Source organism: Dipodomys ordii, unplaced genomic scaffold, assembly GCF_000151885.1.
Source record: "Dipodomys ordii isolate 6190 unplaced genomic scaffold, Dord_2.0 Scaffold36, whole genome shotgun sequence".
NCBI classification, from domain to species: Eukaryota; Metazoa; Chordata; class Mammalia; order Rodentia; family Heteromyidae; genus Dipodomys; species Dipodomys ordii.
This window is the reverse complement of record NW_012267252.1, coordinates 1,567,692-1,590,332: the sequence shown is the minus strand read 5'-3', so window position 1 is coordinate 1,590,332 and position 22,641 is coordinate 1,567,692. Positions and strand designations below refer to the sequence as shown.

The 22,641-nt window shown below is 45.6% G+C and overlaps 1 protein-coding gene across 2 annotated transcripts in view; it reads left to right on the top strand.

The window, feature by feature from the left end:
• Rrp12 (ribosomal RNA processing 12 homolog (S. cerevisiae)) overlaps window positions 1–7,936 on the top strand; it is a 35,911-nt gene extending 27,975 nt beyond the window's left edge. The window contains exons 26-34 of one of the 2 annotated variants that reach the window (XM_013017865.1): window positions 421–512; window positions 667–834; window positions 942–1,117; window positions 1,294–1,422; window positions 3,841–3,890; window positions 4,449–4,512; window positions 5,475–5,542; window positions 5,854–5,936; window positions 7,476–7,936. In XM_013017865.1, the coding sequence (XP_012873319.1) occupies window positions 421–512; window positions 667–834; window positions 942–1,117; window positions 1,294–1,422; window positions 3,841–3,890; window positions 4,449–4,512; window positions 5,475–5,542; window positions 5,854–5,936; window positions 7,476–7,578 (933 nt within the window). In that variant the 3' untranslated portion in view covers window positions 7,579–7,936. Of the gene's footprint in view, window positions 1–420; window positions 513–666; window positions 835–941; window positions 1,118–1,293; window positions 1,423–3,840; window positions 3,895–4,448; window positions 4,513–5,474; window positions 5,543–5,853; window positions 5,937–7,475 lie in introns of those variants that run through there. The other variant, XM_013017867.1, reaches the window with a different exon arrangement.
• Window positions 7,937–22,641: the final 14,705 nt, after the last annotated feature.

The following is a 22,641-nucleotide window of genomic DNA, read 5'->3' as shown; positions in this document are numbered from 1 at the left end:
CAGGCTGGATGAACAGTATAGCAGGACAGAAGGACGTGTGGGATCAGGAGAAGGGTAGTGTTCTATAGGATTCAAAAGACCTAATGGAATCTTCAGCTCCTGTGGCCCATTCAGCAACCATGTTACTATCCTGTGCTTCAGTTTCTTATAAAGTGGGTTGACAGCATCTGTCAAGGATCCAGTGAGAGAACATAGGTAGAATGCCAAGCAAGCACTATTCAAGACTAAAGCTGTTATCTTGGAACTACAGGCAGGATTGTGTCACGAAGAAGGGTATAGGTTCTGCAAGCATGATTGGACCAAGGAGTAGGGCAGGAGCAAGGCTGCTTGAATTCCCGGCCTCTGGTCTGGATAGCAAGGAAAGATAGGCAGGACAGAGTACACACCACCCTCCTAACACTCTCGTGCTCTGCCTGCTAGATGGAAGCCATTGGGAAACTGTCAGATGATATGCGTCGGCACTTCCGTATGAAACTTCGGAACCTGTTCACCAAATTCATCCGCAAGTTTGGGTCTGTATGCTTAAATAGGGGGTCGGGTGGAACAGGTGCAGAACTGATGATTTTTGGTTCCTCCAGGGATTTCAGGAAAGGGTCCCTACCTGCCTGTGATGGGTGCTCTCTGGCCAGGACCTCTTGTCAGCCCATTCCTTCTTTACCCTCTCAGATTTGAGCTGGTGAAGGGGCTGCTACCTGAGGAGTATCACAAGGTCTTGGTCAACATCCGGAAAGCTGAGACCCGGGCCAAGAAGCACCGAGCTTTGAACCAGGCTGCCATGGAGGAGGAAGAAGAAGAGGAAGAGGAGGAACAGCTTGCCCAGGGCAAAGGCGACAGGTGATTCCTGAGGACTTAGTGTCTCCCAGCCTGGAGTTCACCCAGGCATTGCTTGTTGATTGGTATCTCTCCCAAGAGTGCTCTGACTCAGGCTTTTCTGTACTTAGCATTGAGGAGATTTTGGCTGACTCTGAGGATGAGGAGGACAATGAGAAAGAGGAAAGAAGCTGGGACAAGGAGCAACGGAAGCTGGCACGACAGAGGAGCCGGGCCTGGTTGAAGGAGGGGGGTGGGGACGAGCCTCTCAACTTTCTGGATCCCAAGGTGGCCCAGCGCGTCCTCGGTGAGCAAGAAGTGGCTGGGGCATGAGCTCAGAACACAGATTTGTCTTGGTGTTAGGCACGTGCTAGGCAGGGGTAGCTTCTGTGGGAGGCCAGTAGCAGTAGCTGAGAGGTTGGTCCCCAGTTAGGAGTAGAGATGGGTGTCTCACACACACCTTATGCCAAACTGCCTCACCAGCCACACAGCCTGGGCCAGACCGGGGCAAGAAGAAGGATCATGGCTTCAAGGTGAGCGCTGATGGCCGGCTGATCATACGAGAGGAGGAAGAAGAAGGTGACAAGGTGGAGGAAGAGGAAGGCACTAAAGGTAGGGCTATGCCCATTTTGGAAGGCAGCTGATTAATCACTTATGAGTTCATTTGCATTGGCCATTGTAAATGGCAAATTGAGACTGAAAAGCATAACTCTAAGGTTACTTTCTAAGAAACTTTCTAAGTTTCTCCAACTTTATAAATCACATTTTAAAAATATTTTTATTTTATACACTTTATCCATGTCTACTACTTTGTCTTAATTTAGAGTACACTTATAATTCAAACAAAATCCTTTAGTGTCTCACCTTGTGTTTTCTCCTTTTTCTATCCTTTTCATTTTTTTCGCCAAACCAACTGAGCCCCAGAAGCTTACATATAGGTAGGGAGAGCCAGACTTGAGGCTCTTCCAGCTTGCCAGTGTCCTTATCATCTGAGTCTCTCAGGCAGGGCATCTGGAAGTACTGAGGCTTGAACTCAGGACCCTGTGCTTACGTTTAGCTTTTTAACTCAAGACTGGTTCTCTACCATTTGAGCCACAGCTTCACTTTTGGCTTTTTGTTGATTAATTGGAGGTAAGAGTCTCTTGGATTTGTCTGCCCAGGTGGGTTTTGAACCACAATCCTCAAATTTCAGCTCCTGAGTAGCTAAGATTGTAGCTATGAGACATTAACACTTGGCTCAAACTTGTCATTCTTTAGGATCCAGCTGAAGTCCTTTGTGGCCTTTCCAGGGTTCTTAGCCACTGGCCTCATTCCTATTGAATCCATTCTAGTACTGCCCATATTCAGCCCTAATTCACATTCTCTTTTCTGGTTTCGTGTGTTTGTGTGTGTGTGTGTGTGTGTGTGTGTGTGTGTGTGTGTGTGTGTCCTAATTCACATTCTCTTTTCTGGTTTCGTGTGTGTGTGTGTGTGTGTGTGTGTGTGTGTCCTAATTCACATTCTCTTTTCTGGTTTTGTGTGTGTGTGTGTGTGTGTGTGTGTGTGTCCTAATTCACATTCTCTTTTCTGGTTTTGTGTGTGTGTGTGTATGTGTGTGTGTGTGTGTGTGTGTGTTATAGTGCTAGGGATGGAACCCAGATCTCATACCTGCTAGAAAAGCACTCTATCACTGAGCTCCATCCCAATCCTCATATGCTATCTTTAGTGAGATTTTGTTAGTTTTGGTCGCTGGTGGGGCTTGAACTCTTGGCCTGGGTGCTGTCTCTCAGCTCTTCAGAACAAGGCTAGTGCTTTACCACTTGAGCAACAGCTCCACTTCTGGTTTTCTGGTGGTTAATTGGAAATAAGAGTCTCATGGACTTTCCTGCCTGGGCTGGCTTTGAACCATGATCCTCAGATCTCAGCCTCCTGAGTAGCTAGGATTACAGGTTTGAGCCACCAGTGCCTTTAGTGTGTTTTATTGTTGCTTTGATTTTGCCTGAATCTCTCCCTCCATCTGGTCTTCCGCCACCTCACACTCCAACTGTACTGAAGTTTGAACTCCCAGGGTCTTGCACTTGGTCAGCAGTTATTCTACTGTTTCTGAGCCACATTTCCAAGCCAGTCTTTATGCTAGTTATCTTGCAAATTTAATCTTGTGGACTTTTCTGCCCTAGCTGGCTTTGAACTGAGATCCTTTTGGTCTTAGCCTCCTTGGATTATTGGCATGAGCCACCAGCACCTAGCTGGGTCTTATGTTTGTGCCCAAGGCCAGTCTCAGATTATAGTCCTCCTTCATGTGGCTTCCATGATGGATTACAGGAATGTATTACCATAACCCAACTTTCTGAGCGAGATAGGGTCTTGTAACTTTTTGTTCCAACTGGCCTTTTCAAAAGCCATATTTCAGGGTCTGGGAATATGGCTTAGTGGTAGAATGCTTGGCTAGCATCCTGAAAGCCCTGGATTCAGTTCCATAGTACCACAGAAAGAGCCAGAAGTGGCTCTGTGGCTCAAATGGTAGAGTGCTAGCCTTGAGCAAAAAGAAGCTCAGGGACAGTACCCAGGCTCAGAGATCAAGCCCCAAGACTGGCAAAATATAAAAAATAAAAAGTCGTATTCAGGACTAATGATGTAGTTCAGTTGTAGAGTGCTTATGTGGCATGTGTGAGGCTTCTGGGTTTGATTCCCAATATGGGGTGGAGTATACCCAGCACTTGGGAGGCTGAAGCTAGACGATTTTGAGGTTGAGGCAATCTGAGCTATATAGCAAGATCCTTTCTCAACCATACCACCCCCCCAGAAATGGCCACAGTCTCAGAAATAGTCCCACTTGTGAGGGGCCCATTGTTCCCATGGCTTGGGTTAAAAGGCAGTAGTTGTATTCTATTATGGTCTCATCTCCCATGAGGGATGACACAAATCTGAGGAAGGTAGTTTTCTGGCTTACAGTTTGTGCCCCTTCCTCCTGATTAAACAGGAAGAGGCAGAAGGAAAGGGTGGGGTTGGGACTCCTCAAGTGCTCATAAGCCTACCTTCTTTCTGACTCAGGAGAGGAAGATGAGATGGCCAGTCTGATGGAAGAGGTGGTCGTCAGAAAAGTGAGTAATTCTGACTTCAGTCTGAGACTCAGCTTCTCGGCCCCCACGCTGCCTCCCACATGATGTAGCACCTGCCCTGCTCTCTGAATGCCCAGTGGGTCCTCAAGGAAGTGGGTAGTGGATAGTTAGGGAGAGTGTGGGTGTGTGCACAGAGCTTTAGCACAGCTGGAAACCTGGAGGCGTGGGTGCCTCTGAAGCACCTGTGTGTCCTTTAGTGTTTAGCAGGTTGTCCTCATGAACTGCCTCCAGGTAGGAAGGCTGGGACTAGTTTGATATCAGGATGCCGAGGTTACATTTGTAGCAAATTGGAACTCAGTGTGGGGAGTTGAACTCTGTGCTTAGGATGTGGGCTAGAACTACTTCACTGCCTAACTGTGATGTGGGATGGTTATCCACCCCCTCTGGGTTTGCATTTCCTCCTTTGAAAGTGGGGGGGATTAAGGGCTCGGCACAGGACCTTTCATAATCAATGCATATTAATGCTTGTCCAACATCATTAGTGAGCAATGGTCATGACCCCTTGCTTATGACTTCCCTGTTTATTACTGCTTTCTATAGAAGAAGCTTAAGTGGCAGAATGAAGCTGAGGACGAGGAGTTGGAAATGCCCCCCCAGTATCAAGGTGAGGCTTCGCTTGAGATATGAGATTTCCTGTCATCTGCAACAGTCCGTGGAGTTGCCAGGAGGGGCAGCATAGCTCTGAGCTTACATAACCTGGCTGCCCAGTTGACATCAACACAGACTGAGTTGGGGATATGGGGCTGAGAGATTCTGAATATTAGGTCTAGGCATGGGATCCCCCTTCCCCCAGCCTTTAATGGTGTCCCTGAGCCTGGCTCCTCCCATCTACCCACTCTTTCATAAGGCAGTCTACCCCTTTTCCTGGGAGCTGTTCATTCCCTTGATCCTCAAGAGCAATAGCTGGGACTAGGAGTCTTGTTTAGTGGTAGAGTGCTTGCCTAGCATGCTTGAAGCCCTTGGTTCAATTCCTCAGTACCACATACACAGAAAAGGCCAGAAGTGGCTCTGTGGCTCAAGTGGTGAGTGCTAGCTTTGAGCAAAGCTCAGGGACAGTGCCAGGCCCTCAGTTTAAGCCCCAGGACTGTAAGGAAAAAAATGAACTATAGCCTAAGTCACAGTAGGTTTGGAGAGGCCATCTGGCCTGTGTACATGGTTAACAGGAGGATTAGTGTGGGATCTGGTCATAGGGTCCCTTCTAGTCTCCTCTCTGGGCTCTCAGGTTGTTGCCCTTTCTAAGAGTATCAGGGTGGGTTCTCTATTTTTAATTAACTTTTTATTTTTTTGTCAGTCATGGGGTCTGAACTCTGGGCCCGGGCGCTGTTCCTCAGCCCTTCAGCTCAAGTCTAGCGCTCTACCACTTCAGCCATAGCTCCACTTACAGCTTTTTCTGTTTATGTGGTGCTGAGAAATTGAACCCAAGGCCTCATGAATGCGAGGCAAGCACTCTACCGCTGAGCCACCTTCCCAGCCCCCAGCAGCCTTTTGAGTAAAGATGCCCTTTGCCTTGCAGTGTGAGGCTGCCCTGGCTTTGCCTGCCTCTCAATTTCTGTGTTCTCCCAACAGCTGGAGGCACTGGCATCCACCGCCCCATGGCCAAGACCACCACACCTGGGGCCGAATACAAGGCCAAGGTAAGAGCTGTGGGTATGGCACATTCTATGACTATTGTATGACTCCTGGGGAAGGCAGAGAGGCGCTGTGCCCATCATTGTGGAGAGCCATCTCTGTGCATCCAAATAGGCCTAGGAAGAAAGCATACCCAGGTCTTGTTGGCATCTGAAGTTGAGGGCCTTGATGAATGGCCTTCCAAGGGTCACAGGTGCTCTTTGGGACCATCTGAGGCAGAGAATGAAGGGGAGGGAGGACAATAGGGCCTGTCAAGTCAGGGGTGGAGAAACTTTCTGGTTGGGAACACCAACAAAGTCTTTTCTCTGGTGAGCAGAAAGCAAAGGGTGATGTGAAGAAGAAGGGTCGGCTTGATCCCTATGCCTACATCCCACTCAACAGAACCAAGCTCAACCGCAGGTATGGTGGTGTGTGGGGGCGGGTAGGGAGATCTGGGTTCCTCTTCTCAGACTTAGCTCTCAACTTGATTGTGCAGGCCTCTTTCAGTTGTTAACTTTCATTTTGTGTTTTATTATTTTATTAGTTTCTTTTTGAAACAGGGTCTTAAAATCTAGTCCAGGCTGACCTTAAATTTGAAATTCTTCTGTCTCAGTCTCCAGGCCAGCTCTCCCCCCTCTCTCCCTCCCCTCCCCCACCCCTGGGGCTTGAACTCAGGGCATGGGCACTGTCCCTGAGCTCTTTGGTTCAAAGCTAGCACTCTACCACTTTAAACTATAGTACCACTTCCAGTTTGCTGGTAGGTTAAATGAAGATAAATGGACTTTCTTGTTTAGGCTGGTTTTGAACTGTGATCCTCAGATTTCATCCTCCTGAGTAGCTAGGATTATAGGCATGAGCCACCAGCACTTGGTGCTTTATTTTTTATTTTTTTTATTGTTATAAAGGTGATGTACAGAGGGATTATAGTTACATAAGTCAAAAGTATTTTTCTTTTTGGAGTGTCATCCCCCAGTCATGCCAGCTTTTATTTATTAATTTTTTTTGGTCAGTGGGGCTTGAACTGTGGGCCTGGGAGCTGTCCTTCAGCTCTTCAGCTCAAGGGCAGTGCTCTACTACTTGAGCCACAGCACCACTTCTGGTTTTCTGGTGGTTTATTAGAGATAAGAGTCTCACAGTCTTTCCTGCCCAGGCTGGCTTTGAACCATGATTCTCAGGTCTGAGCTTCCTGAGTAGCTAGGATTACAGGCGTGAGCCACCAGCACCCGGCTTATTTTGATTTTTCAACATGCCACCTACATGTGGTTGGTACCTACAAGTATTTTTTTTCAATCATGAGCTATGTCTGCAGAAGTTCATTGGTGTGTGTGTGCATAGTCTACACATTCCTCATGTTTTAATAGTTTGTGTAATTTGCTTTTCTGTTCCCCTCCCTTCAGTGGTCATTAAGTATGGTTCTTTGTAGAAGTAAGGGCTATATGAAATGCTGTGTGTGTAGGAATACTTTGAAAATGAATGTTCCTAGGGAAATGGGGTTCTAAATAACCAACAGAAGCCTTCTGCTGAAGAAAAGTTGCCGTTAAATGGAAAGGTAGTTGGACAGAGTGCAACTTTGACCTTCATATGTACATTAGAGGAAGAGCCAAAGGGAAAGCTGTTTCCAGAGGGGCTGTGCCCAAGTGGAATGGCCAGGGCGGGATACACACCATGTGGAGGCTGAGGCCACATGTGTTCTGCCCACAGTCATTCATGTTCCACCCACCCTAGTGGCCTTCTTCCTGTCCCTGCTGGTGGTGGCCATTGTTTGATTTTTTATTTTGCTTTTTTGAGATAGGGTGTTACCATGTAGCCTAGACGGTTCTAGAACTGACTATGCTGTCTTAGCCTCCTGGGTGCTGAGTTTATACATACATACTATATACTTAGCTTGTTTGACATTGTAAAGAGAGAAGGGCGCCTGATGTCAGTGAGATGTGACCCTTCTGTTGCTTGTCTTTACAGGAAGAAAGTGAAGCTGCAGGGACAGTTCAAAGGTCTAGTGAAAGCTGCCCAGAGAGGGTCCCAGGTGGGACACAAACTTCGCAAGAAGGACCATCGGCACTGAAGCTCTAGATAGCTCTGTAGTCCAGGCCAAGGCCTACCCTTTTATAGCCCCTAAGCTGCTTGATAGCAGCTCCAGGTATACAAGACTGGCAGGATCTGGACTCTGAATGACTAGGGTGTGGCTTTCAGAGACACCTTGGAGTTTGGAAGGTCTAAAGGGAAACTACCCTTTAGAGACACCCTGGCACCTGGAGCTGGGACTGTACCTGCCTCTGATTTGGCCCTTTGTTTTCTGTTCAGAGTGGCCATGAGTGGGTGGGGGTGTGATGATCTGCTTTTCCTCCCAACTGCTCATAGTGCTGGGGCCTGAATGTGTGTCTGCTATGACCAGATGTAGAATAAACGTGCATCACCATGTATTTGCCTTGCAGACACATTTTGTACTCGTCCCTTCAGTCACCATAGCAAACTTGACCTCATCCTCTCCAACCCTCATCATTCAGTCCAGAATGTAGTGATGTCTTGCCCAGGGGTCACCTTGGGGTTGCCAGGAGGGCTGCTTCACTTTGCAGTTCCACTCAGAAAGTGACAGGAGGGGCTCAAGAAGGGCAGTGAAGGTCCCATGACTACTTCTAGAGCTGTGTTTGGACACCAGACACCTGGCACATAAAGAAGAGGCAGTGATGGTTGTTAGAGCTATAGCATGGGCTCTCTCTGGGCCCAAGAGCTCCCTGTTGTCTTTGTTCATTGATTCATCAGTGTTTGTAGAGATCCACCATGTGCCCAACACAGCGCAATTTGCCTTTCTCCCCCATTGCACATTCTTTCTCTGCAACCGGTTGTGCAGTGTGGTCCTCACAGGTCCAGCTTTGTTGGTTTGGTACAGATGTCCTATCTCCTGAGGTTACTTTTCCCATCAACCCAGAGCCCCTTCTTGGGTGTGATTTCCCTGCATCAAACCAGAAGCAAAGGACCCCAGGGCTATCCCTAAACCACAATATGAGGAATATGCTGCTTTGCCCTGGCTCTTGGTTGGTAAGTTTCTCTTGTGTATATTCACCCCTTGTGAGATGAGACTACCATGTTCTGTGGTAGTTTCCATTTTAGTTTAATGCCTTTGGCTCTAATAATGTTCCCTGAGGCCCTGCCTATGCACCTCCTATCCCAGATCACTTTGATACTATTCCAGTCTTTGACTTCTGTGACACTATTCCAGTCATTCCCCAAGGGGACCCAATGCTTAACTAGATCTAGTGTCCCCAAAAATTAAGACACTTCTTTCCAGTGACATGAATTGAGCAATCTGAAAGGGACCACATTTTGCCAATAGGTGGCACTGTTTTACATGCCTTGTTTATAGAAACCTGCAACAGGAGAGCAAGAAAAAGGTAGTGGCCAAAAGATTTATTAAGAACCTGATGCTGGGGCTGGGAAGGTGGCTCAGGGTAGAGTGCTTGCCTAACATGCATGAAGCCCTGGGTTCGATTCCTCAGTACCACATAAACAGAAAAGGCCAGAGTGGTGTTATGGCTCAAGTGGTAGAACGCTGGCCTTGAGCACAGAGAGGTTCAAGGACAGTGCCCAGGACCTGAGCAACCCCAAGACTGGCAAAAAAGAAAAAAGAACCTGGTTCCAGTGGCTCACATCTGTAATCCTAGCTACCCAGGAGGCTGATCTCTGAGAACCTTGGTTCCAAGACAGACTGGGAAGCAAAGACTGTGAGATAATTGTTTTTGGTTGTTGTTGATTGTGGGGCTTGAATTCGGGGCCTGGTCACTACCTGAGCTTTTTTGCTCAAGGCTAGTGCTCTACCTTTGAACTACAGTGCCACTTCAGCTTTTCTGATTTGGTGATTAATTAGAGATAAGAATCTCATGGACTTTCTCTCCTGGAGGTAAAGAGTCTCAGACTTATTTGCCCAGTCTGGTTTTGAACCATTATTCTCAGATCTGTGTCTTCTGAGTACCTAAAATTATAGGTGTGAACCATCAGAACCTGGCTTGATGCAAAGGCAAGAATTAATTTTCTGCCCTAGAACTTCAGGTGCTTGTAGCATGTATCAGGAAAGTCATTGCTACCTTTGTATTGACAGAGTGGTTGATGGGGACCGGGACCCTTAGAAGCATTCATCCATTTAAGAGCTATTTCAGGACAAATAGAAAAGTTTTAAATTTCTATTTAGTTTCATTATGTTTTTTTTTCTTTTTTTTATTCCCTGCCCTTGCCCTCTCCCCCCCCTTCTCTTTTCTTGATCCATCCTCCACTAAATTTGAAGATAGATCTAATCCTTACCTGAGTATCAAAAAGGCATCCTTCTGCTAGTCAAGGTGGCTAAGTGTTGGGGATCGACGAAGGCAGTCTAATCATGTCCCTGGCATGGCACTGTTGGACATGGCTGAGTCAGGTTAAGTCAATCCTTAACAGAGATAGAATTAAGCCCATCCTGTTTCCCTACTAGTGATTATGGTAGGGCTTGGTGGTGACTGTCCTGGAGGTTCATTGTTGGCAGTAGCCTTCTTTCTAGATATGTAGTGTTTATTTTGGGGGGGGGCGGTCCAGTTGTGGGGGCCTGAACTCTGGGCCTGGGCGCTGTCCCTCAGCTCTTCAGCTCAAGACTAGCGCTCTACCACTTGAGCCACAGCACCACTTCTGGCTTTTTTTTGTTTTTTTTTTCTTTTGGGTCCAGTTGTGGGGGCCTGAACTCTGGGCCTGGGCGCTGTCCCTCAGCTCTTCAGCTCAAGGCTAGTGCTCTACCACTTGAGCCACAGCGCCACTTCCAGCTTTTTGCTTATGTGGTGCTGAGGAATCGAACCCAGGGCCTCATGCATGCAAGGCAAGCGCTCTACCACTGAGCCACCTTCCCAGCCCCTATGTAGTATTTCTTATACCATGATCAGCCCCAGCAAGGCTGTTTTTTGTATTAATTGAGATTGGTGAAAAAATGCTTATGATGCTTCAGTAGCCTCTGTCTTCAGTCCTCAGAGTTCCTTCTCTATTTTTTTAATTTTGGCATTTTTATTTTAAAAGGTAATATATACAATTAAAATATTTTATATTTAATTGTAAAAGTAATAAAGCTGGCTGAGAATGTGGCTTAGTGGTAGAGTGTTTGCCTAGCATGCATTTAGCCCTAGGGTTCGATTCCTCAGTACCACATAAACATAAAAAGCTGAAAGTGGTGCTCTGGCTCAAGTCTAGCCTTGAGCATAAGAAGCTCAAGGACCCCAGTGCCTACGCCCTGAGTTCAAGCCCCAGGACTGACCAAAAAATAAATAAATAAAAAATATATATATGACTAAGATAGTAAGTCACCTCAAATATATTCTCTGAATACAATGGAAATAATTGGACATCAACAACAAAGACTTCTGAGAAAACTCCAAATATTTGGAAAATAAGTAACATACTTCTTAATAAACAGTGACTCAAAGAAGTTAAAAACATACTAGGAAGTAATTTGGAATTATTGTAAATGAAAGTACAACATATTCAAAATATGTGAGAAGCAGTTAAAGTAGCACTTAGAGGAAAAGCTGTAGCACTTGAATGCCTATATTAAAAAGAAAAATGAGGGGCTGGGAAGTTGGCTCAGTGGTAGAGCACTTGCCTTGCATGCCTGAGGCCCTGGGTTCGATTCCTCAGCACCACATAAGCAAAAAGCTGGAAGTGGCGCTGTGGCTCAAGTGGTAGAGCGCTCACCTTGAGCTGAAGAGCTGAGGGACAGAGTTCAGGCCCCATGACCAGACCCCCCCCCAAAAAAAAAAATAAAAAACAAAAAAAGAAAAAGAAAAATGAGCCTGGTGCTGATGGCTCATGCCTGTGATCCTGGCTACTTAGGAGGCTGAGATCTGAGGATCACAGTTTAAAGCCAGTCCAGGCTGGAAAGTCTGTGAAACTCTTACCTCCAATTAACCACCAAAAAGCCAGAAATAGAGCCAGAGTTTTTCAAGTGGTAGAGCACTATCCTTGAGCAAAAAATAAAATAAAATAGGTATAGCATCTAGGCCCTGAGTTGAAGCCCTAGGATTGAAAAGAAAAATGCCTTTCATCTGCTGTCATATCATCTACCTAAAGGGATTGAAAGAGAAATAATGTAGCATCTATTATTTAAAAGTCTTAAAGTTTCTGGGGGCTGGGAAGATGGCTCAGTGGTAGAGCGCTTGCCTTGCATGCTCGAGGCCCTGGGTTCGATTCCTCAGTACCACATAAGCAAAAAGAAAAAAGCCGAAAGTGGCGCTGTGGCTCAGGTGGTAGAGCGCTAGCCTTGAGCTGAAGAGCTGAGGGACAGCGCCCAGGCCCAGAGTTCAGGCCCCACGACCAGACCCAAAAAAAAAAAAGTCTTAAAGTTTCTGTAGAAAGGGCTGGAAATGTGGCTTAGTGGTAGAATGCTTGCCTAACATACATGAAGACCTGGGTTTGATTGCTCAGTACCACATAAACAGAAAAAGCCAGAAGTGGCGCTGTGGCTCAAGTGGCAGAGTGAGTGCTAGTGAGGAAAAGAACAGTGCCCAGGCCTGAGTTCAAGCCCCAGGACTGGCACACACACACACACACACACATATGTGTATATATTTGCATATATATATATATATATATAGTAAAAAGCTGGGTGCCGATGACTTACATCTATAATCCTAGCTACTCAGGGGGATGAGATCTGAGGATTATGGTTTGAAGTCAACATGAGCAGAAAAGTTCCCATGAGACTTAACTCCAATTAACCACTCAAAAACGGAGTGGAGTTGTGGCTCAAAGTGGTAGGTAGAACACTAGCTTTGAGCAAAAGAGCTCAGAGACATTGCCTGGGCTCTGAGTTCAAGCCCCATAACCACACACACAAAAAAATCTGTATAATAGTAAAAAGCAATAAAACTTCACATTTGGAAAAGTAAAAGCAGGGGCTAGAACACTTTGACAAATTCTTACTTGATCCTAATATATTTTACTCCTGGGATTTGTTGTTGTTTCCTGTGCTCGCCCCCTCCCCCTTTTTTAATACAAAGATAATTTTTAAATATGTTTATATTGTATATTTGCACTTAATTCCAACAAAGATTTTACCCTCTCTAGGCAAACACTTTAGAAGTATCATTTTCAGTGGCCCAATTTAAAATATTTACCCACTGGATGAGCTCAGTTTATTTATAAAATATCGTTGAGTTCATAAGTGTATAGCTCTTTGCTTCCACAGGAATTTAAAGCCATCACTCAATGCTAGATTGTGTGCAGTGCAATATTTAGAAAATGGCATGATGAATGCTCTTTGTTCTATTTTTTATATATATTATTATGAATAGATAGATGACTGTACTCTAGAAAATAACCCTGATTTGAGACAATGTAAGCTGGTTTGCCATTTCCTGAAATTATGCTTAATCTGGCTACTGCCATTAGAAACACTTACCAATCTGTTGTGCACAGCCGAGTCATCCAAGGCCAGGTTTGCCGTGGCAGAGGTTTTTTTCCCATCCCAAGTTTCATTGACTGGTTATAGAAATACCCATAATAGGATTTTGAAGTGTTATCCACCAATATGGGTGGAGGCTACTGTGTCTTGTTGCCATACACTTATTCCAAAACTGGGGTCTGGAGATAGCTCTGTAAGTCTGACAACAGTATTGATTAGGTTCAGAGAAGTAAACAAATTCATGAGAGAAATAGCCAAAATTTTAATTTATTGTTACAATTCTTAGAAATAGAACTACCTACTATATGAGACATGCCTATAATCCTAGCTACTCAGGAGGCTGAGATTCACAACATGATTTGGAGCTGGCAGAAGTAGAAAAGTCAGATTCCATCTCCAAAATAATGAACAAAAAGCTACTGAACACATGACTCAAGTTGTAGAATATCAGCTGAACAAGCAAGAAAACCATGTTCTTGAGTTCAAGCCCCAAAACTGGCAAGAAAAAAAAAATGTATAATTACTGAAGATGGTCAGAACATATTCTGCCTTGTATCTCAAGTGAAAAGTGTGTGTGTGTGTGTGCGCGCGCGCACGTGCGTGTCCCTCGGGTTTCTGCTCAAGGCTAGCATTCTACCGCTTAAATGTCTCCCAGCCCTCTGGCCCCTGTGAGTAAGAGTCTCATGGGACTTTCCTTCCCATGCTGGCTTCAAGCTTCAGTCTCCAGATCTCACCCGCTGAAGTAGCTAAGATTGTAGGTGTGAGCCGCCAGTTCTCAACTAAAAGTGGTTATTTTTTTTTCCCCCTGTCAGTCATGAGGCCTGAACTCTGGGCCTGGGCTCTGCCTGAGCTCTTCAGCTCAAGGCTAGGGCTCTACCAACTTGAGCCACAGCGCCACTTTCGGCTTTTCCGCTTATGTGGTGCTGAGGAATCGCACCTAGGGCCTTGTGCATGCAAGGCAAGCACTCTACCGCTGAGCCACCTTCCCAGCCCCAAAGTGGTGGTTTTAATGAGCGTAAAGCAGAGCAAAGAGCACTAGCCTTGAGGCAGAAAGCTCAGGAACAGTGCTCAGGCCCTGAGTTCAAGGCCCCAGCCAGCACTAAAATTTAAAAACAACAACAAAAATAAACAAGGCAAACAATTCCATGAGTAGTACATTAGTAATGTCATTGGCACAACTTTGTCTCCATGAGGCTATGCCTGCAGATTGGTGCCCATTCTAGCCCCCCTCCCTCTGCCTGGTGATTAGTGTTGTAGAATGGGACGGATCCCTCCTCCCCAGTGCCTCCCAGGCTCTGAAGCCACTTTCCTGCCTGTTACTAAGAAACTTTTCTGAGATCCAATGAGGCTCTCACATGGAAACATGCCTGAATTGCATTTCTAAGCCAACTTTTCTGCCCTTACCAGGGAGACAGCCTGTTCCCTCTGGACCTATAACAGATAACTAATCTCATCCCTCCTATGTGGATTTGGAGGGTAGAACATTGCAGAGGGCAGTCTGGTTTTCATATTCTAGGCATGTCACTATGAAGACCCATAGGTACTAATTACAGAGCCGATCATTTAAAGCCACAATTTCAGAGAGATTCTGAGGCATTGCTGGCAAGCAGCTGGATTTATGAATGGTGCCAGAAATCACCTGTGCGGTCCTCAAGGCTCCCTTGGACTTGAGGCCAACGATCCTGAGTTACATACACAGAAGTTAACTTGAGAACAACCCTCAGGAAATATGTTCATAAAAATGACCAGGCACCAAATCACCCTGAACAGATTTTACAGTGGCGACGTTGTGCAACAATTCTTATCTAAAAATTCCTTCTTAATCTAAATTCCAGCAAATTCAACTCCCTATAAGTAGGCACAGTATACTTCTCAAAGTCAGCACTCACAGTGAAGTAGTAAGGCTAGCATATATTATTCTGAAGAAAATCCTTCCCCACCCATTTAGAGAATGTCACATGGGTCACATGTGTCCCTTTCTTGGGGCCCTGGAATCTGCTTGTATATGGTCAGTCACACCTGATTCACACTCTGAGATCCAAGTCTGTTCAGTGGTTAACTGCAGCCCAAGGTCCTATAGTTTATGGAAGGCATCCGTACATAATTATCTCTTTGGATCCCTGTGATACCATTCTCATTCTTTCTCTCTCTCTGTCTTTCTCTCTCCCTCCCTCTCTGTCTCCTTTCTCTCTGTCTCTCTGTCTCTGTCTCTTTGTCTCTGTCTCCTCTCTCTCTTTCTGTCTCTCTGTCTCTGTCTCTCTCCCTCTCCCTCTCTCTTTCATGCTAGTTCTGGGGTTTGAACTTAGGCTCTGGGCATTGTACCTTAGCTTTTTTGCTCAAAGGTAGCACTATACCACTTGAGCCAGAACTCCAATTTTGCCTTTTTGCTCATTAAATGGCAGATAAGAATCTCAAGGACTTTCCTACCTGAGCTGGCTTTGAACTAAGATCTTCAGATCTTAGCTACCTGGGTAGCTAGGATTGTAGGCATGAGCCACTAGAAAGATGTCAGTTGCATTCTGATGGTGGTTATGTTATGGGTACCATTTGGCATCTGAGACCCCAAAGGACAGAGGATACAGAGGGCTGAGTTCTGCAGGTGGCTTAAGGCAGTGCCCAGGCCTCAGAAGTTCCATGCTTCTGCAACCTTAGCTGAACTTAGCCCTGGGGAGAATACAGAGCTACCAAGAGGCTTGGCTGTGAATTTCTAAATGCCATGAGAAGTTGGGACACCAGTGTCTGCTTCCTGTTCATTGCATTGCAGGTATTTTTCTCCCACAGCCCTGCATCTATGTAGAAAACCTGTTACAGAACAGGTCTTTTTGTGCTGGGTGAGAAGAGGGTGCAGTTGTATCATGGCAACTCCTTCACGTCTTGATGAGGACATGTCTGGGCAGGGCTGGGTATTTGTTCTATTTCTACCTTGGAGAAGGGGCTAGTAGAGTTTGGCCTGTAACTTTTCCACATTCTTTATATTCTCTGTCTCTGCCTGTCTCTCTGGCTCTGTCTCTCTCTCTCTCTCTCTCTCTTTCTCTCTCTCTGTTGGATATGGGGCTTGAGCTCAGCTTGGGCACTGTCCCGGCACTCTTCAGCTTAAGGTGAGCACTCTACCACTTGAGTCACAGCACCACTTCTGTTTTTTTAGTGGTTTATTGGAGATAAGAGTCTCCTGCTCAGGCTGACTTTGAAACCTGGATCCTCAGATCTCAGCCTCCTGAGTAGCTAGATAACAGGCATGAGCTACCAGTGCCCAGCTCTCTATCTCTCTCTCTTGTGTAGGTCCTGGGGCTTGAACTCAGGGCCTGGGCACTGTCCCTAAGCTGCTTTGGCTGAAGGCTAGTGCTCTACCACTTGAGCCACAGTGCCACTTCTGGCCTTTTCTGAGTAGTTCATTAGAGATAAGAGTCTCATGGACTTTGCTGCCCAGGCTGGCTTCAAACTGTGATCCTCAGATGGCAGCCTCCTGTGTAGCTAGGATTAAAGGCATGAACCACCAGCTCCCAGTGTTTATTTTCTGTTATAATACATACTTGTGCTTTTATCCCAAGCAAAGGACTTTCATCCAAGAAAACGTTGTGAGGCATGGGAGTTACATTAGTAAACATGGCAGATAGGCTTCTTCCCTTCAGTTTATAAGCAAGAGACAGATAAATAAGCAAAAGTGCTATGAAGGTTTAGCAGGATGTTATCAGTGATTTGGATGAAGGGACAATGGGAGGAGGGCTTCTTAGCTAAGACCTGAAGGACAAGTAGGCTTGAAAGAGAAAATAGTGCAAACTCCAAGCTTCCTAGACATCTGAGCCTAAGGTTAGCAAACTGGTTAGAAGGTGGGCTTGAGGATGGACCTGTCTTCAAGGTTTTCTTGCATGCCAGACTTCCTGTTTTGTTTTGTTTTGTCGGTCATGGGACCTGAACTCTGGGCCTGGGCGCTGTCCCTCAGCTCTTCAGCTCAAGGCAAGCACTCCACCACTTGAGCCATAGCACCACTTCCGGCTTTTTTCTTTTTGCTTATGTGGTGCTGAGGAATGGAACCCAGGGCCTCATGCATGCAAGGCAAGCACTCTACCACTGAGCTACCTTCCCAGCCCCATCCTGTTTTCTTTAGATTGTTTGTTGGGGGTAGAAGGATTGGGGGACAAGCTCCTCCACTTTTGGGCAATGCTGTTACAGGCAAAAGAGGAGGAACCCACAAAAGAGGAACTTGAGTTGGGAAGATGGTGGTGGTAATGGTGAAGATTAGGAAGAGCCAGATGTGTATGTGAGGGAGACTGAAATTCACTCTTGGTAGCCTCATGAGGCTAAGAGGTCAAAAGTGGGAGTTTAGGAACTACCAAGAGTGAAATTCAAGCTGGACACTGGTGGCTCATGCCTGTAATCTTACTCAGAAGGCTGAGATCTGAGGATTGTGGTTCAAAGCCAGCCCAGGAGCCGCTTGTCTCCAATTAACCACCAGAAAATTGGAAGTAGTGCTGTGGCTCAAGTTGTAGAGTGCTAGCCTTGAGCACAGTGCCTAGGCCCTGAGTTCAAGCCCCATGACTGACAAAAAGAAAAAGAAATTCAAACAAATGACACATGTACTCACATTAGGCCAGGGCCCTAGTGGACTACACCTAGGAATTAGGGGTAAATCTGAGTGTGTCACACACACTTGCAAACTATTGTGACTGAGTAGCTTAGGGAACCTTGAGACGAATTCACAGAGGACTGGGTGCCAGTGGCTCATGCCTATAATCTTAGCTACTCAGGAGGCTGAGATCTGAGGATCGCAGTTCAAAGCTAGGCCAGGCAGGAAAGTCTGTGAGACTAATTGGAGAATTAACTACCTGAAAACCGGAAGTGGCACTGTGCCTCAAGTAGTAGAGTGCTCACCTTGAGCTGAAGAGCTGAGGGACAGTGTTCAGGCCCAGAGTTTAAGCCCCATGACTGACCAAAAAAAAAAAAAAAATTCTCAGCTAGTCTGGGTAGGAAAATCCCTAAGACTCTTATCTCCAATTAATTAGCAAAAAGCTAAAAATAGGTACTGCATGCTGTCTGCACCTGACCTTTGCTTTCTGCTCATACCCACCTTCCCACACCCAACTTGGCCACATGAGAGCACTCTGAAAACAACACAATTTTCTTGCGTCCTGGGAGAGAAATTTGGAAAAACTACAGCTGATGGCAGGAAAACTCATAGGTCTCACTGACAGGATCAGGAGTGGGACGGGAAGGAAAGAACAACAACAAAAAGGAAAAGATGGGAAGTTGGTGGTGGAATGTCATCAACAACATCACCTTACTCAGGTCTGTGAGAATGTAGAGTAAAAATTCCATCATTACTTTGGACGGGAATTAGCTGCAAGAATGAAAAAGCTCAATTCAATGAGCAAATCCCCATACAAATACTTTCTTTTTTCTTTACTGTGTTCCGTAATCTGTATGACAAACATTTTAACATGCAACAGTTTCAAAGTAGTTTAACTGGCCACACCCATTTCGTTAGCAAATTAATGTGCTAATAATAATAGTAATAATAAGCTAGAAGTAGAGCTGTGGCTCAAGTGGTAAAGTGCTAGCCGTAAGCAGTAAAAGCTCAGGGACAGCTCCCAGGCCCTGAGTTTAAGCCCCAGTACTGGTGCCTGCTCTTGTGTGTACACCCCTTCCCCCAATATACGCTAACAAAATTGGAGAGAAAACCCAACTCACCAGGTCTGTTCATTCATAGTATACATACCATAAAATCTGTTCATCATTTGGAAGTGGTGCTGTAGCTCAAGTGGTAGAGTGCTAGCCTTGAGCTGAAGAGCTGAGGGACAGTGCTCAGGCCCAGAGTTCAAGCCCCACGACTGACAAAAAAAAAAGTTCATTATTACTGCACAATTCTATGACTTTTGTTAAAGCCATAGATTGTGTAACCATCACTAATTTATAGTTTCAAATCATTTTAAATTACCCGTTTCCTCATGCCCATTTGTTGTTACTCTTCTAACCCCTGACCTCAAATCATAATTGGAGTACTTCTTGTCTATACATTTGCCAACTCAGTGGGATGGGATTATGTCATGTGTGGGCTTGTGTGTCTGGCTTTCTTCCTTAATGTAGTATTTTTTAGATTCCCCATGCTAACAACATGTATCAATAATTTATTCTTTTAAATTGCTGAGTATTATTTAAATGTATGTGTATGTTTGGTTTATCCATTTACCAAGTGATGGATGTTTGGATTGTTTCCAGTTTGGGAGCTATGACTAATGCTGCTCTGAACATTCTCATGCATGTCTTTATGTGGACGTGTGTTTCAGTTCCCTTGAGTAAAGAGTCTTAGGAGTACTAAGTTTATGTTTAACCTTTAAGAAATAAACTGTCCAAAGTACCTGTACCATTTTACAAGTAGTTGCACCATTTTATATTCCAGTAATGTATGAGGGTTCTTATTTCTCCATATCCTTGCCACAGTGGCAATAGTCGTGTGTGTGTGTGTGTGTGTGTGTGTGTGTGTGTGTGTGTGTGTGTGTGTGTGTGTGATCTCAGCCTCCTGGGTTGCTAGGCCTTCTCCATTTTATATAAGGAATCTGAGCATTTGGTATTCCTGGGGGGGTGAATGTATACAGCTGCTTTAGTTATGGTGGGGCATAAAGACCATTGCTATCTTCCACATGTGACTTCTTTTTTTTGGGGGGGGGTCTGGTCGTGGGGCCTGAACTCTGGGCCTGGGTGCTGTCCCTCAGCTCTTCAGCTCAAGGCAAGCACTCCACCACTTGAGCCATAGCACCACTTCCGGCTTTTTTCTTTTTGCTTATGTGGTGCTGAGGAATTGAACCCAGGGCCTCAGGCATGCAAGGCAAGCGCTCTACCACTGAGCCACCTTCCCAACCCCCACATGTGACTTCTAAGATGGCCATGGATATAGACATCTGTTAGCACAGCAGGAAAGTATGTTGGATAGACATACAAGGAGGGTTTGTGGGTCTGTATGTGTCGTTTCTGCTCACACTCTACTGGCTGCAAAGTAAGTTGAGAAGCATATTCTAGCTGTGTTCTGGGGGAGGCAAGTTTTCACAGACATTCAGCCATACTGTCCTCATAGTCCCCACTTGGATCACTTTCTCCAGAACTATTTCCTAACTTAAAATGACTGAGCTGAGTTACCATCCCACCCGGAATGAGCCATCACACTTGATATCTAGTTCTTTTATAACCTTTAAGGCACAGTAAAATAATTTGGTTATGCATTTTCCTATGTTAGCCTGTTTATTACTTCCTATTGCTGTTGTAACAAATTTCCTAAAACCTGGTAGCCTAAAATAACACTATTGGCCTGATGCCAGTGGCTCATATCTGTAATCCTTGCTATTCAGGAGGCTGAGATCTGAGGACCATAGTTCAAAGCCAGCTGGGGCAGAAGGTCAGGAGACTTATCTCCAATCAACCACCAAAAAGCTAGAAGTAGAGGTGTGGCTCAAGTGTAGAGAACTAGCCTTGAGTAAAAAAAAAAAGCACAGGGCAGTACCCAGGCCCTGAGTTCAAGCCCCAGGACACACACACACACACACACACACACACAATGTAAATCCACATGGTGTAAATCCACATGGCAGGCAAACTGAGATTTCCCTGTGGTCTACATGAATGCAGAAACCCCGAACACTGTTCCTCCCCAGGTGCTTTTCAATGCTCTCGGTGTCTCTTTCCAGGCAGGCAGTGTGCCAGGCACACAGCTCTCATTGTTTCCCTTTTTGATACCTTCTCATTACTTTTAATTGCATCTGAGCCTCTCTGGCACCTTGTGTTTTGCTTTCTAATCCAGGGCATTTCTCTGCCTCCTACTGGTCCAGCACAGCACTTTCCACTCTCCAGAGAAGCGCCCCCAGCAAATGTAGCAGGTCTCTCATAATGCATTCCTTGCTATAATGAACAGTATAATATCGCAGGCCAGGCATATTTACATAGCAATCTGCACACAAAAGCAACATTACAAAGGGAAGAATTTTTTAAAAGAATATCATCTCAAAGCTCCATTTCCTATAGTGTGAAGAACACTATTGGAATTATCCTGACAGGAAGACAAAACAACTTCCAGGGATGCTGGGTTAGAGACAATAGCTTTGCCAGGCCCATTAATGTTTAAAGTCAATGGAGCATAAAACTGCTTTTCTCTACTTACAGCCAGGCATCCTCTTACAAAAAGGCGGGGGAAAAATTACCATTTTAACTCTACTGAAATCCATAAGCCCTCCCTTAGTTTTCATTCCCCTTGAAATTCTCCAGTAAGTACTATCAGAATGAAAATGAAACTTGCTCTCTGGGAGAATGGTTTCCAGTTCCGTCAGTAAAGTGGGTGAAGAGACTTCCTTGGAAATGGAGACAGCTGCCTGCTGGGAAAAGTGCCTTCGCACAAACCTGCAGAACTGGTTGAGGTGAGACACCTGGAGGCTTGGAAGCCCATGGGCTACCTTCCAGACAATCCCTGGTTGGGGTAGACAGGAAGCAGAATTGTAGGGAACAGCCAGCCCATGGAAGTAGTTCCCTTAGGATGTTTTTTGCCTAGTGGGCTGCAGGGGGACCTTTACCATTAATATTTCCAGAGGTAAGGGGGACATGCTGGAAAGGAGCCAGCTCTGTCAGTAAACCACTGGACTTAATCCCACAGTACATTTGTGTAATGCCTGGCAAAGCCTGCTCCCAGCATCTCATTTGATCCTGAAAACAATCCTCAGAGGTAGGCAGGGCAGGGATTATTTTTTCCATTTTACAAGGGAAAACACTTGTAAACTGATTTGCCAGGAGTCCCACACCCAGGCTGTAGCAGGAATGAGACTTGAATCTAGGTCTTTGTACAACCTGCTCAGGGCTCTTTTGACTCTGCAAGAGACCGATCAAAAATATTCTCAGCCCCACCCAGTCTTCACAACCACCAGTTCAACCAGCAACTAGGAACTAGTAAAACAGAGCATCTGTGTATACTACCCCACATGCCTCAGCCCTGACTGGCAAGCTCTATGGGGGGAAATAATTCATTTCATCTCATCTCCCTGAACCAAAGACCAAAATTAATTCCATATGGATTTGAAAGAAATCAAGGAATTAGAAAAATCTAAATTGAACAGAATAACTTTCTGGGGGCAAGGAAACTAAATTTAGCATGATGTCTAAAGGAAAGGATTTTATAGATTTGACTACATTAAAATTGGTTTTACTGGGGGGAAAGGTGTACAGAGCCAACAATAATCTGAAGAAATGTTTGTAGCAGCCGGACGCTGATGGCTCCCTCCTATAATCCTAGCTACTGGGGGGGGGAAGGGGGGCTGAGATCTGAAGATTGCAGTTCAAAACCAACATAGGCAGGAAAGTCCGTGAGACTCTTACCTCCCCAATAAACCACCAGAAAACCACTCAAGTGGTAGAGTGGTAGCCTTGAGCTGAAGAGGTTAGGGACAGCACCCAGACCCAGAGTTCAAGGCCGACTACTGGGGGGAGGTGAGGGAGAAAAATGTTTGTAGCAAAATATGGGAGAAAAGGGTTAACTTCTAGTATGTACTTACAAAAAAAGAAGTTTAGTTGGCTAACAGACATTTAGTTTGTTAGAAATAATAGAAATGGCCGGGCGCTGGTGGCTCACGCCTGTAATCCTAGCTACTCAGGAGGCTGAGATCTGAGGATCTCGGTTCAAAGTCAGCCCGGGCAGGAAAGACCGTGAGACTCCTATCTCCAATAAACCACCAGAAAACCGGAAGTGGC